This window comes from Ictidomys tridecemlineatus, chromosome 13 (assembly GCF_052094955.1).
Source record: "Ictidomys tridecemlineatus isolate mIctTri1 chromosome 13, mIctTri1.hap1, whole genome shotgun sequence".
Taxonomy (NCBI): domain Eukaryota; kingdom Metazoa; phylum Chordata; class Mammalia; order Rodentia; family Sciuridae; genus Ictidomys; species Ictidomys tridecemlineatus.
The window spans coordinates 47,398,589-47,412,972 of record NC_135489.1 but is presented as its reverse complement, the minus strand read 5'-3'; the positions used below and the strand labels follow the sequence as shown (position 1 = coordinate 47,412,972).

At 34.1% G+C, this 14,384-nt stretch overlaps 1 protein-coding gene across 4 annotated transcripts in view; it reads left to right on the top strand.

Moving 5' to 3' along the window:
* The window catches only part of Mib1 (MIB E3 ubiquitin protein ligase 1), a 172,756-nt gene that overhangs the window by 117,787 nt on the left and 40,585 nt on the right, over positions 1 to 14,384 (top strand). For all 4 annotated transcript variants that reach the window (XR_013429657.1, XM_078030283.1, XM_005329032.4 and 1 more), the window contains exons 14-18: positions 1,979 to 2,065; positions 3,954 to 4,115; positions 8,249 to 8,430; positions 10,490 to 10,682; positions 12,544 to 12,622. Coding sequence is in view for 3 of the 4 variants with exons in the window: in XM_078030283.1 (XP_077886409.1) it covers positions 1,979 to 2,065; positions 3,954 to 4,115; positions 8,249 to 8,430; positions 10,490 to 10,682; positions 12,544 to 12,622 (703 nt within the window). In the remaining variant the exon portion in view is untranslated. The remainder of the gene's footprint in view (positions 1 to 1,978; positions 2,066 to 3,953; positions 4,116 to 8,248; positions 8,431 to 10,489; positions 10,683 to 12,543; positions 12,623 to 14,384) is intronic.

Sequence of the window (14,384 nt, the reverse complement as noted above, 5' to 3'; positions counted from 1 at the left end):
TTTTTTTTTTTACCTTATGCCTTATACAAAAATTAAGTGGGTCATACACCTGACTATAAAAGCTTAAAGCATAAAAACTTTGTAGGAGAACATAGGACAATATCTTCTGATTTGGAGGTATACAGAATTCTTAAGGAGTCAGGAAGACATAATCCTAAAGGCAAAAAAAAAAAAAAAAAAAAAGAATGAATTGGACCTCATTAAAAAAAATAAACTTTCTCTCATTAAGATAATATCAGGAAAGCTACACTAGGGAAAACTATTTACAAAGTATTGTCTGATGAAGGACCAGTATCCTGGTTATATAAAGAACTTTTACAATTTAAGTATAAAAGGATGAATATCTGTGTAAAATAGGCAAAAGATGTAAACACTTACTTTACCAAAGGAGATTTCAGTTAGCACGCAAACATATGAAAGTGTGATTGGTCATTAGGGAGACAGAAATTACAACCACTAGAATGGCTAAAATTAGAAAGTTCAGCTAAACCAAGTGTTGATTAGAATGTGGAGTAATTAGAATTCATATATATCGCTGGTGTTTTTTAAAGCAACCACTTTGAAAAACAACTTGGTGAATTCTTACAAAGATAATGTGTGTTTACTATATGATCTAGCATCCTCACTACTAGGGTTGTACCCAAGAAGAGACATTTCCACACAAATACTTGTATTAAATGTACATAGCAGCTTTATTCAGAATAGCTCCATCCTATCAGAATAGCAAAATCTAAATGATAGAGAAGCTCAGGAAACTTCAAAAGAAAATCCTCCGTTGTTCACATTTATATGAGAACAGACATGATAAGATGAAGTACCTCAGGACCGTACTCCAAGAAACAAATATTATAATAACAAAGAAGGAACTCCCATCTTTCAAAATATGATGCAGTATTACTGGAGTATCAACTCTACTTGATACTGCAAGCAAAGGCATAGGTGGCTATTAAAGTTGTCATCAGAGGGCATGAATAGTTTTAAGACTGAAACAAAACAATATCTTCTGAATATTTTACTCTTTTTATTTATGTGGTGTCAAGAGTCAAACCTAGGACTTTGCATTTGCTAAGCAAGTGTTCTACCACTGACTTATATCGACTTATATCCCAAACCTCTAGCTCTTTTCTTAATTTTACTTAATTTTTTAATTATACTAGATATTGTGTTTAGGCAGTTTTACATGTTAACTTTCTTAATCTTTACATAAACGCCATGAAATAATTGTGGTTGCCACCTTAGAACTGAGAAATAGGTATGAAATGGTGTAATGCTTGCTGAAGTTCACATAAATGACAGAGCTTGAACCAAGGCCCCCTGACTCACAAGTTCAGTTGCTTTGCTCCTCAGGTCCTTTTCCCTATGCTTAGGCTTCACCTGTTCTTTATATAGTCCTTTGTTCTCATTAATCAATACCTGTTCTCATAAAAGTCCTGTAGGATACTGGATAGGACTTCCTGCTCTCTGTTTAGTACCTTTTTTTTTAATGTACTAATTAAATATCATCTTCTTCTCATCTCAAGCAAAGTTTCTTTTCATAGAATGTGGAAGAGCTCAATTATGTAACAAGAACAATTGAACTTATCAGGTCATTAGAGTAAATCTAAAGCCACTATCAAAACTCAGTAGCTTCAGAAGTCTTTACAGTTCAGAGGAGTTGATTGTTTCTGTCACTGTATAATGGAGATTGAAAGAGAGTTTTGTTTTACCTTTACTATGCTTTGCCCTTTGTTCTTGGATGGAATCACTCTAATAGAAAAAAGAATGTTTTAAACTTGTTCTTCTACTTTAGAAATTTACTGCCCCATCCATTTTCCCTATAGTAACAGGACCTGTTATCCTATAAGAATGATATCCTTTTAGCTTTGAAGGAGAAGATGGTCAACAGTATCCAGTATTGTTTATTTCTTATGAATAATTAATTAACTGTTCTTTACTGTTGTCAAAATATAACCGCCTAAAATTTTTTGTTGTTCTTCAGGGTAATGCAAACCTAGATATCCAGAATGTGAACCAACAGACTGCCTTACACCTTGCTGTTGAGCGACAACATACCCAAATTGTTAGGGTAAAGTATTTATTGACATAAATATTGGCTTACAGATTTTTTTAAAATGAATAACTTTATTTTATTTATTTTTGTATGTAATGCTGAGGATCAAACCCAGTGCCTCCTACATGCTAGGCAACCTGCTTTACCACTGAGCCACAATCCCAGCCCCTTACCGTTGTATTTTTATCCAGAGTTTTAGAACTTCTTGAAAATTGAAATGATATAGTGTTAAACTTCTCAAAAATGGGCTGGGTGTGGTGGCACACACCTGTAATTCCAGTGGCTTGGGAGGATGAGACAGAAGGATCACGAATTCAAAGCCAGCTGTAGCAAAAGTGAGGCACTAAGCAACTCAGTGAGACGCTGTCTCTAAATAAAATACAAAATAGGACTGGGGATGTGGTTCGTGGTTAACTGCCCCAGAGTGTTCCCTCCACATCCCAAAATGCATAGTCTGTCACAAAATTTTAGGGTAATATTTTGCATGTTGGGGTAATTTCTAGCAAAATTCTAAGTTCAAAGTCTATCATTCTGTTAAATTTCTGAATTCGCAGAATATTAAATGAGAAAATTTCAGTGTAACATGTAAATTAGTTTTTAAAAGCATATTCCCTTTTAATGTGTGTGACAGAGTAAAATGCAAATGAATAGCTTCAGCTGGACATTTGCTACTATAAATTCCAAAACAGCTGAGATGTATTTTTATTTTACTAATCTGATGATTCAAAAAAAAAAAAAAAGAGTTGGAAGAGTATTGGTTTAAATATTTTTGTAGCGCAGTGGTTCTTCAAGTTTGGAGGCTGAAGCAGCAGCATCAGTATCACCTGGGAACTTGATGGTAGGAAATTTTATTATTTTTAGTACTGGGGATTAAACCCAGAGTTGCTCTACTGCTGAGGCACACCCCCAGCCCTTTTTATTTAGTTACTTGTTTTGAGGCTGGGTCTCAGGCTGGTCTTGAACCTGTGATCCTCCTGCCTCAGCCCCCTGAGTTGCTGGGATTATAGGTGTGTGCTACCCTGACTGGCTCTAGAAAAGTAATTCTTGGGCCTTACCTCAGAACAAACAAATCAGAACCTTTAGGATTCTGATGGAAAAAATCCCTAGTTTAAAAATTACACAGGTACTTCTGATGATTTTTCAAATTTGAAAAATATTGGAAAAATATTGGAACATAGAAAAAAATAACATAATTTGCCAATACAAGTAAGACGTGTGCTTGAGATTGATTTCTACAGATGGTATTTTTCTAAATATCTCATTGATGTTATTTGTAGAAAGGATAGGAAAATTATTAGAGTACCATAAGCAGAATCTTAAATAAAAGTATCTACTGCTTAAGTCATTTATTGAAATATGTCTGCTATGCATTTTATCTAAAAGGTTGTATTTTAACAAACACTGTGTCACATTTATTTTTTGAAATCCTTTTGCCAAAATATCTTCATTTATCTTCCATGATATTTGGACTTGCCTCATGAGGATACTTTTGAAGAAAATTGACCAAAGAGAATACTTCTTTGTTTAAATAATAGAAGAATTTTGAACAGTATGGTTTTTTTCCCCTAAGAGCTTAAAAAAACTTAATCTAAAATTGAAAGTAGAAAACAAAGTCCTAAATTTACCCCAGTTTTCATTTTCAGAGTAGATAAATTGAGCTGCATATTGATTCTCATTTCTTTCTGTTTTCTCCACTTTAATCTCTTTGAGTAACCAGAGCACATCATTCTTTGTAAGGAACCACAACACTGTAGAATAGTAGAAGGCAAAGACATCAAAATCATTAGCTTAATAGTAACTCCTTCAAGTAGGTACAGGGTGCTCTCACTGTTACTTTAAACATGTAGAAGTTTCTTATGGGTGTGAACACGTTATTAACTTGAGATATCTTTTTCTCTTTTAGCTTTTGGTTCGTGCAGGTGCCAAACTAGATATTCAGGATAAGGATGGAGATACTCCTTTGCATGAAGCTCTGAGGCATCACACTTTGTCTCAGCTACGTCAGCTGCAGGATATGCAGGATGTGGGGAAGGTAGATGCAGCCTGGGAGCCGTCAAAAAACACAGTGAGTAAAGAGTCTTTCATTTAGTATCAATAGAAGCATATTCTAATGCAAGATCTTTTATTTACTACTCATATAATCCGTATCTTATACAATATTTTATCAGACCTACATACTTAGAACTTTAGTTTATGATTGGGTACGGTGGTTCATGCCTGTAATCCTAGCTACTCAGGAAGATAAGATGAGAGAATCTCAATTTCAAGGCTAGCCTGGGCAATTAAGCAAGATCCTGTCTCAAAAAAAAACAAAACAAACAAACAAAAAAACTGGATATGTAGCTCGGTGGTAAAGCTTCCCTAGGTTCAATCCCCAGTGCAGACAAGTAAACTATAGGAATTTTAGTTTATGAACGAAATGCTAGTCAGTACTACCTAAGTTGCCTCCACATTCTTACGAAAAGTTGTTCAGTTCTTCTTTTTCAGTTTACAGCCTTTCAAATAGGCATGGAATGGTGTTGCCTTTTTTTTTTTAATATTTATTTTTTAATTGTAGTTGGACACAATATCTTTATTTTTATGTGGTGCTAAGGATTGAACCCAGGGCCGTGCTTGTGCTAAGCAAGCCTCTACCGCTGAGCCACAACCCCAGCCCTCATCTTATGGTTTTGATTTGCATCTCCCTAATGATTACTGATACTGAATATCCTTTCATATGCTTGTCACCGCATATATTTGGTGAAATGTCTCCTCAAATCTCTTTTTTGTTATTTTGTTGAGCTCTTTTTGTTGTTTTGTTTGTGGTGTTGAGACTCAAACCCAGGACCTCCTTTATGTTAGCCAAGTTTGTTTTTTTTTTAACCATTGAGTCTGTTTAGTTGTTAATGTTTCAAGAGTTCTTTATATAATCTGAATACAAATTCTTTATCATATATCTGATGAGTAAGTATTTTCTCCCTGTCAATGGCTTCTTCCCTCCCTCCCTCCCTCCCTTCCTTCTCTCTGTCATAACAGTTGACACAATACTTTTGTAATTTTTTTGTATAGAAATGATAGCTTAGTCAATAATGTTCAGAAATACTTGTTAAGGACTGGGGATATAGCTCAGTGGTGGAACACTTGTCTCCCATGTGTGAGGCCCTGGGTTCAATCCCCAGTACCACCAAAGGAAAATAGAAAAAAACTCTTCAAGAATTATGCATATTATTAGCGTATTCAGAAGTTGTCAGCCATTGAAGAGTGCAGTTGTAAAAAGTGTAGCTAAACCACGGGTGGAAATGCATCAGTTGAATATATAATTACTTCTGATGAATCCATAACTATTTTCTTCTCAAACAGAGGGCAACCAAGGTGAATGTTTAATTTTTTGTACCTTTTCACAAACTTAGGTTATTCCATTCTTCTTAGCTCTAAGAAGTAAGGCTCCATTTAATCCACGGTTTTCTCAAGATCCTTATCTGGATCTAAATGGTTTGGATTCAAGGTCAAGGGGCCACATCTGTTAATGGCCTTCTTGCCAAGTTGAGTCTTGGGATAGTGCAGGGTATGACATGCAAGAAACAAGGAGTGTATGTGTGTGTGTGTGTGTGTGTGTGTGTGTGTGTGTGTGTGTTTTTTGAGATGGTGTCTCGGTCGTTGCCCATGTTGAATTTGTGATCATCTATCTGTCTCAGCCACCTGAGAAGCTGGGATTACAGGCAGGCTTAATACTGAGCCTGGCTTTAAACAGTCTTTATGGCAGAGCACAGGTTCTTAATTTGGGTGAAATCTAGTTTTATCCTCTTCTTTTATTTGTGCTTTTATGTCCTTTCTGAGAAATCTTTGCTGAACCCAAGATCACTAAGGTTTTCTCTTGTTTCATAGAACTTTATAAAGTTTTAGCTATTATATAGTTCAGTCTGTGGTTCATTTGAGTTAATTTTTTTTAAAGAGAGAGAAAATTTTTTAATATTTATTTTTTATTTTTCAGTGGACCCAGCATCTTCATTTTATTTTTATGTGGTGCTGAGGATCGAATCCAGCGCCCAGCGCATGCCAGGCGAGCGCCCTATTGCTTGAGCCACAAGTTAATTTTTTTAAAATACTTTTTTAAGATGTTTTTTAAGATCGAACCCAGTGCCTCACACTTGCTGGACAAGTGCCCTACCACTGAGCTACAACTCCAGCCCTTGAGTTAATTTTTACATATAGTATGACATATGGGTCAGAGTTCGTTTTCTTTTTTTTTTTTTTGATATATAGAAAATTTTAATGACAAATAACAAGGTTGATGGAGTGAACATGTACAATTCTGCACCTATTACAGAATAATCATTCTTTTTTTTTAATGTTTATTTTTAGTTTTAGGTGGATACAATATCTTATTTTTATGTGGTGCTGAGGATCGAACCCAGTGCCCCATGAATACCAGGCTAGCATGCTACCACTTGAGCCACATCCCGAGCCCCAGAATAATCATTCTTAAGCACTCATGAATCATTTATAAAAGTTGGACTGTGTTTTAGGCACTAAATCAAGAATCTGTAAATACCAAATAATTTCTTTTAATGAGGTCAGTTTCTTTTACCACCATGTAATTAAGTCAAAGAAAAATAGTAAAAATATGATTTTAAATATCTTCACATTTGAGATTTTAAAAGCATTTCATAGTCTTTTGTTCAGAACAATGAGTTAAAACCTTAGCACCACATAAAAATAAACAAACAAAATAAAGGCATTGTGTCCATGTACAACAACAACAAAAATAGAAGTAGCATTTTATTATTTATCAAGGTAGAAGACATTTTGTCTCATATTTAAATGTAGACACTTAGGACTTATTTCTTCACTTCTTTCCATTTCAGTTTATTTACTATTAATGTTATTTACAAGGATATATCCACTGTCCTATAATATCATCTCATTCACAATAAAATTTCTTTTGGTTTTGGGAAAAAAGAAAAAAGCATTTAATACTAATTTTAAACATTTGCTTTTAGTGTTTAAAGTTTTTTTACTGGTATTTATTAATTATAAGTAACATTAACTTTCATTTTCTGGGTCTTCTTTTTTTTTCACTATACACAATTGTAGCACAACTTTTCATTTCTCTGGTTTTTTCATTTTTCATTTTTCTCAGCTTTTCATAGCTGTCACCCATTATGTGCAGTCATACTTGTACCTAGAGTAACGACTCCATCTCATTTCCACCATCTTTCCTGCCCCCATGCTCCCTCTCCACCTCTCCCTCCCCTTTGCCCAGAGTTCATTTTCTTGCTTGTGGAAATTCAGTTCCTGTGCCATTTGTTGAAGACTGTTTATTCCTACAGAACTGTCTGTGTACGTTTATCCAAAGTCAATTAACGATGCACTTGAAGATCTCTTTGGATTTTGTTCTTTTCATCTGTTTTTAGCTAGGTGATGCCAGCTCAACTGTCTTGATTATTGTAGCTTTATAATGTAGAAATAAAATAGTGTAAGTTGTCCAATTTTCTTCTCCTCCCTCAAAGTGTAGCTATTCTAAGTCCTTTAGATTTTCACATAAGCGTTTGAATAGTTTTTTAAAATATAAAGCATTCTGAGACCAAAATGTTTCAGAATTGCTGTCTTATTGTATGGCTGTGGGTGTATTTTCTAACTCCTTTGTGCCTCCCCTTTTTCTCATTTTAAAATAGAGAGAGGGAAGTATCTGCCTACAGAATCTGCTATAAAGATCATGGAAAGTATTTGATGTAGTATAGTACTGAGTACATTATAGATGCTCAGTAAATTTATAGTTAGTTTCTTTTCTCAGCTGTCTTTCTCTTCATTATTTCAAGTTGGTTTCTAGCATCTCCAGAGCCAAATTGAAGAGAAAAGAGAACTATTTCTTCAGTATCTCAACCAGAAGTCTTGTTATTGAGTTTTATTGGCCTTAATTGACCTGAATTGGGATTGTGTATTTGTCCCTGAACTACTTACATAGGTGGGGTGGATATCTGATTGGACTGAGCCACTTTTTCCACTGTTACAACTGGAGGATAAGTCAATTTTCAAATTATATGCCTATGAAAATTGAGGGATGTAGGGGAAAGAGGACTGAATGATAGAAAGGAAACTCATAGATATTCACTACTTGTGCTCCTGTGCAAGCACACATATATGTATATAATATACTATAGTAATAATGGATAGCAGACTCCTAATGAAAAAATCATGGTTCTTTTCATTTGATTTCAGTTAATAATGGGACTTGGTACCCAGGGGGCAGAGAAGAAGAGTGCAGCATCTATTGCCTGTTTCTTGGCAGCCAATGGCGCTGACCTTAGCATTCGAAATAAGAAGGGTCAATCTCCACTTGATCTCTGTCCTGATCCAAGTCTCTGCAAAGCGTTGGCAAAGTGTCATAAAGAAAAAGTCAGGTGTGTATTATTTATTATCATAAACTTTAATATTCCATAAAGTATTATGTGGTTATATAATAGAGGAATTGAAAGTGTCTTTGTACAATTCCTGTATCCTTTTGTTGCTCCTTTCTTTCCTGAAAAGTATCTGTTATTTCATGTTGTTTTCCATGTTGTTAAGTGTACTGCTTTATGCACAGTATGTTTAAGATACTTTTCTAAAACTACTGATTTTCTAGGAATGTATGTGTTAGAAGAATTTATCTGTAAGAAAAGGTGTTCAAAGCCAGCCTCAGCAAAAAGGAGTCACTTAGCAACTCAGTGAGACCCTGTCTTTAAATAAAATACAAAATAAGGCTGGGGATGTGACTCAGTGGTGGAGTGCCCGAGTTCAATCTCCGGTACCAAAAAAATGAAAGAAAGAAAACATGTTACTAGTAAATTTTCTGTGACATTAGATATATTTAAAATTTTAATATTTTTCTAAGAGGGACAATTTATATTTTATGAACAAAATACATCTCATACTAAACTTGGTAACAATTCTAACACACCGAATAGAGCCTGACAGGCACTCAGTGAAGTATCAATGAAGGATTGAAACGGTGAACAAATAAGAGAAACCAATTCCTTGTGGAGTTTTCTCTAAAGATGATTATTTCACATTTGCCTTTTTTTCTGAAAGTAAAATATGTCAGTGATATTTTTATGATTTAAATTTTTTTCTTATGAGCTGTTGTAGATATACAAAAAGGAACACATCTCTACTGTTTTATCCTAATATTGCTATGCAATATTATTGCCCTTTATGTCCATTTCTTGTTGCTAAGAATTTCAGTGGATATCCCTTGACCTTTGTGTTCTCTTACTTCTCATAATTTATGTGTAGTGATGAAATGGCATCTCTTTGGAACCCATGCATAGAGCTGTGTTATTGGCGAATGTGATATAATGAGATATATGTATTTAAGTGTATACTTAAGGAATATTAAATTCTATTACAGAAAGATGCATCTATAGATAGATACAAGGTACTATAATAATAGTGTTTACATAAACCTAGAAACACTGTAATAACTTTTGAACAGTGGAGCCAAGGATAGAACCTGTGTGTTTTCATGAGTTTCTGAAGCTTATGGTAGAAACAGTACCTTTCTGTAGGTGTAATTAGTCACACACATGTATTTCTGTGTTTTGTATCTATATTTTTATAGATATATTTTGTCTTTCTGTAACATAATTTTATATTCCTTAAGGATAAACTTAATGAAATGTCGAAAAAGCAGCTGGAGTGTCATATTTTTTGAAGTGTTCTATAAGTTGTGGACTCTGGTAATGCCTCATCTTGTCTTTAGTTAGTATAACTAACATGGTTGCTAGTTAGAATTTTTGTTTTATTCCTAGTCCTCCTTCTGCTTTTATGTGTGTATGTGTGTATACACACAACAGATTCTGAGTATTGTTTATGTTAAAATGTTTTTTATTTCTTTGTTAGAAGATTCATCCTTTTCTATTGAGTGAGGAGGATTCATGTAGTTCGAAGTTTGAAATAGTAGTAGAAGCAGATAGAGATGTATATATAGATAAATAGATAGATATTTATATGAACACTTGATTTTTTTAAACATAAACAATTGTTTTTGCATATACTAATAGTGCTGTGGATTTTTTTTCTGAGAGAGAAAGAGAGAGAGAGAGAGAGAGAGAGAGAATTTTTTAATATTTATTTTTAGTTTTCGGTGGACACAACATCTTTATTTTATTTTTTTTATATGGTGCGGAGGATCGAACCCAGCGCCCCGTGCATGCCAGGCGAGTGCATTACCGCTTGAGCCACATCCCCAGCCCTACTGTGGATGTTTTAAAGACAATTAGTGAATTTGTTACTGAAATTTAAAAAAAAAACTAGTTATAGATGGACACCATACCTTCATTTTGTTTATTTATTTTTATGTAGTGCTAAGATCCAACCTAGTGCCTCACATGTGGTAGGCAAGCACTTTACTATTGAGCTACAACCTCACCCTGTTACTGAAATATTTTGATGGGCTTAATTTGGAATATTTTCCTTTATTAGTGGTCAAGTGGGTTCTCGAAGTCCTTCTATGATCAGTAATGATTCTGAAACCTTAGAAGAATGTATGGTGTGCTCAGATATGAAGAGAGACACTCTTTTTGGCCCTTGTGGACATATTGCAACCTGTTCTTTATGTTCTCCACGAGTCAAAAAATGCCTCATCTGTAAAGAACAAGTTCAGTCCAGGACAAAGGTAATTTTTTTTATGTAGTAGTTTATCATTTTATGAAGTTCTTTGAGACTATAAATAATAATAGAAAAGACTATCTAATATAAGATTTGTTTAATTTTGTTCTTCCAAGTAACATTTTCAAATATAAGAATGTATAATTTATACATTTATTAGAATAAGAATTTCTGAATTTATTGCTGGTTTACAGTTTTATCTTAGTTTGCCAACATAATTTATTATTTGAATGTAACTATTACTCTCAGAAAAAATTTTTAGCTCAATGTTTTTCCTTTTTTATACCTAAAGTTTTACAGTTAAAAAATATTATCTACTGTTTTTCTTCCAAAGCCCTCTGTAACCTAAAGATTTGTGTAAATCTACTTTATATTGTATACTGTGAAATTTTCAAACCTGTAGAAAAGTACGAGAACTAAAATGCCCACCCAGCAGTTTTGCTGGGTTGATTTTAAAGTGTTTGACTATAAAGAAATAGTGACCCCAAGTGGTTAAAAGGCAGTGAACATATTCATGAAAGTAAAACAAATAATAAAACTGGTATTTTGTTGGATTTGGAAGCATGGATTTTATAGCAATTAGAGAATTACAAACACATAAAAAATTAACACGGACCATTTCTGTTGAAATTGCAAAAATAAGTTTCCAAAAAATGCTAACAAGAAAAGTATGAAATAGTCATTTTCTAAACACTGCTGGAGGCTGGGAGGCCATTCTGACATATCACATGCTTTCACTTAATAATTCCACTCCTGGGAGGAAAATTATGCTTTCAAAGATTTTTTTTAATGGGAGAATGAATAAATATATGGTTGTTAAATCAATTTACTATATTATCTTAAACTCTTTAAAAACAATGTTAGATGATTCAGTGTTGGGGCTAGATTTAGAATCCAGCAATAATAGGTTCCTAACTAACCATGTTTTACTGAATTCTGTTATTACTTTATGTAAATTCTGTGTACATATTGAGGCATAAGTTGAGAAAGTTGGGGAGGGGGCGTGTGCAAGAGTACACTTGCACATGAGTATGTGAGAATGCATGTGAGCATATGCTTGGAATTTTGGGAAGTTATAGGTGGGTGGTGTTATCATTTTTGGAGAGTAGTTTTAAATGACACAAGAAAGAGCTAAATATGACCTTGTGTTAGAAAGAAAAAGAATAGATAGTAGATCAATGTGAAGCCAAGGGCACTAGAGATTGGGTGAGGGGAAAAAAGAAACCAGAGTCAAGGTCGTTAATAGTCACACATCAAAATTGAATTCATCTAGTAGATATGAAGAGAGGAGCTAACATTGAGAGAAATTATAGAAAGATTGGAAGACTTGTAGTTTAGGGAGAAAGAATAATCCAAAGCTTTGGGCCCCAGGCAGTATGGGAATTGACCAACTTCCAAAATAGTGTGCTTTTAGAGTTCCTTATATGTACGTAATAGAAAAATCCCTCTTGAACTTTAACAATCTGATTCATCTGGCTAGATTTTTATTAATGTTAGATATCTATCTTCTCTTATTTATTTTTATACTCTGATTTGTTCATTATCCTATCAGTTCCCTTTCAAATGTAGTTTCTGGAAAAAAATTGAAGTCCAGCCCTTTCTTCTTGACTTCAGAGGAAATGAAGTTTTTCTACATGATTTTTTAGGTTGGGAAGGGAGACTAATGCAGAAATAGCTGTTGTTAAGGTAGAGTGCATAAATATGTGAAAATGAGCAACTAGGAAAGTAGAAGATAGAGGGGATATGTGTATTAAGGACAGAGAAATGTAATACATATTTATATCCTGTATTTGGATATAAAAGGAGTTGTTAGAGTTATTAGATTTATCTGTAGTTTTTTACTCTGTGCTTTTGCTTCTTCACTGTAGATTGAAGAATGTGTGGTATGCTCTGACAAGAAAGCAGCTGTTCTTTTTCAGCCTTGTGGACACATGTGTGCTTGTGAGAGTAAGTTGCCTGTATGAAACTTCCTCAGTTATAATTACAACAATATGAAGTGAAACAAAATTTATAGAATATATATAGAGATATATATATTCAGTCTCTATATATTCTATCAGACTGATAGAATATCAGACTATCAGCTATTTTCCTCTGCTTGGAGTAGTAGATGAGGCTGAATATACTCTGTTGTATCAGTTTGGATTTTTAAAAATAAATTTAAATTTATTTATTCTAAATTGTTATTTATGCATTTCAATTCATAGTACACATACAGAGCACAATTTTTCATGTCTCTGGTTGTATACAAGGTAGAGTCATACCATTCATGTCTTCATACATGTACTTAGGGTAATGATGTCCATCGCATTCTACTGTATTTCCTACCCTCATGCCCCCTCCTTTCCCTCCCCTTTGCCCTATCTAAATTTCTTCTATTCCTCCCATGCTCCCTGCTGCCCTCATTATGGATTAGCATCCACATATCAGAGAAAACATTTGGCATTTGGGTTTTTGGAATTGGCTTAATTCATTTAGCATAATATTCTCCAGCTCTATCCATTTACCTGCAAATGCCATGATTTTATTCTCTTTTAATGCTGAATAATATTCCATTGTTCATATGTACCACAGTTTCTTTATCCAATTCATCTAGTGAAGAGCATCTAGGTTGGTTCCACATTTTAGCTATTGTGAATTGTGCTGTTATAAACATTGATGTGGCTGTGTTCCTATAGTATGCTATTTTTAAGTCCTTTGAGTATAAACCAAAGAGCGGGATAGCTGGGTCAAATGGTGGTTCCAATCCCAGTTTTCCAAGGAATCTCCATAAATGGGATGAATTCAAACTTTCCATATTGGTTGCACCAATTTGCAATCCCATCAGCAATGTATGCGTATGCTTTTTCCCCCACGTCCTCAACAAAACTTGTTTATATTCTTAATAGCTGCCATTCTGACTGGAGTAAGATGAAATCGCAGAATAGTTTTGATTTGCATTTCTCTAATTGCTAGATATGTTGAACATTTTTTCATAGATTTGTTGATTAATTGAATATCATCTTCTGAGAATTGTGTGTTCAGTTCCTTGGCCATTTACTAATTGGGTTATTTGTTTTTTTCGGCGTTAAGTTTTTTGAGTTCTTTATATATCCTAGAGATTAGTGCTCTATCTGATGTGCGTATGGTAAAAATTTGCTACCAAAATGTTTGTTCACCTCACTGATTGTTTCTTTTGCTGAGAAGAAGCTTTTTAGTTTGAATTCATCCCATTTATTGATTCCTGATTTTATTTCTTCTGCTATAGGAGTCTTATTAAGGAAGTCGGGGCCTAATCTGACATGATGAAGATTTGGGCCTACTTTTTCTTCTGTTAGGCACAGGGTCTCTAGTTTAATTCTTAGGTCCTTGATCCACTTTGAGTTGAGTTTTGTGCATGGTGAGAGATAGGGACTTAATTTTATTTTGCTGCATATGGATTTCCAGTTTTCCCAGCACCATTTGTTGAACAGGCTATCTTCTCCAATAAATGTGTTTGGCGCCTTTGTCTAATATGAGATAACTATATTTATGTGGATTTGTCTCTGTGTCTTTACTGTTGTCTTTACTATGTGTCTTTACTATTTGTCTCTGTTCTTTACTATTGGTCTACAAGTCTATTTTGGTGCCAATACCAAGTTGTTTTGTTACTGTTGCTCTGTAGTATAATTTAAGGTCTGGTATTGTGATGCTGAGGATCGAACCCAGTGTCTTGTGCGTGCTAGGTGAG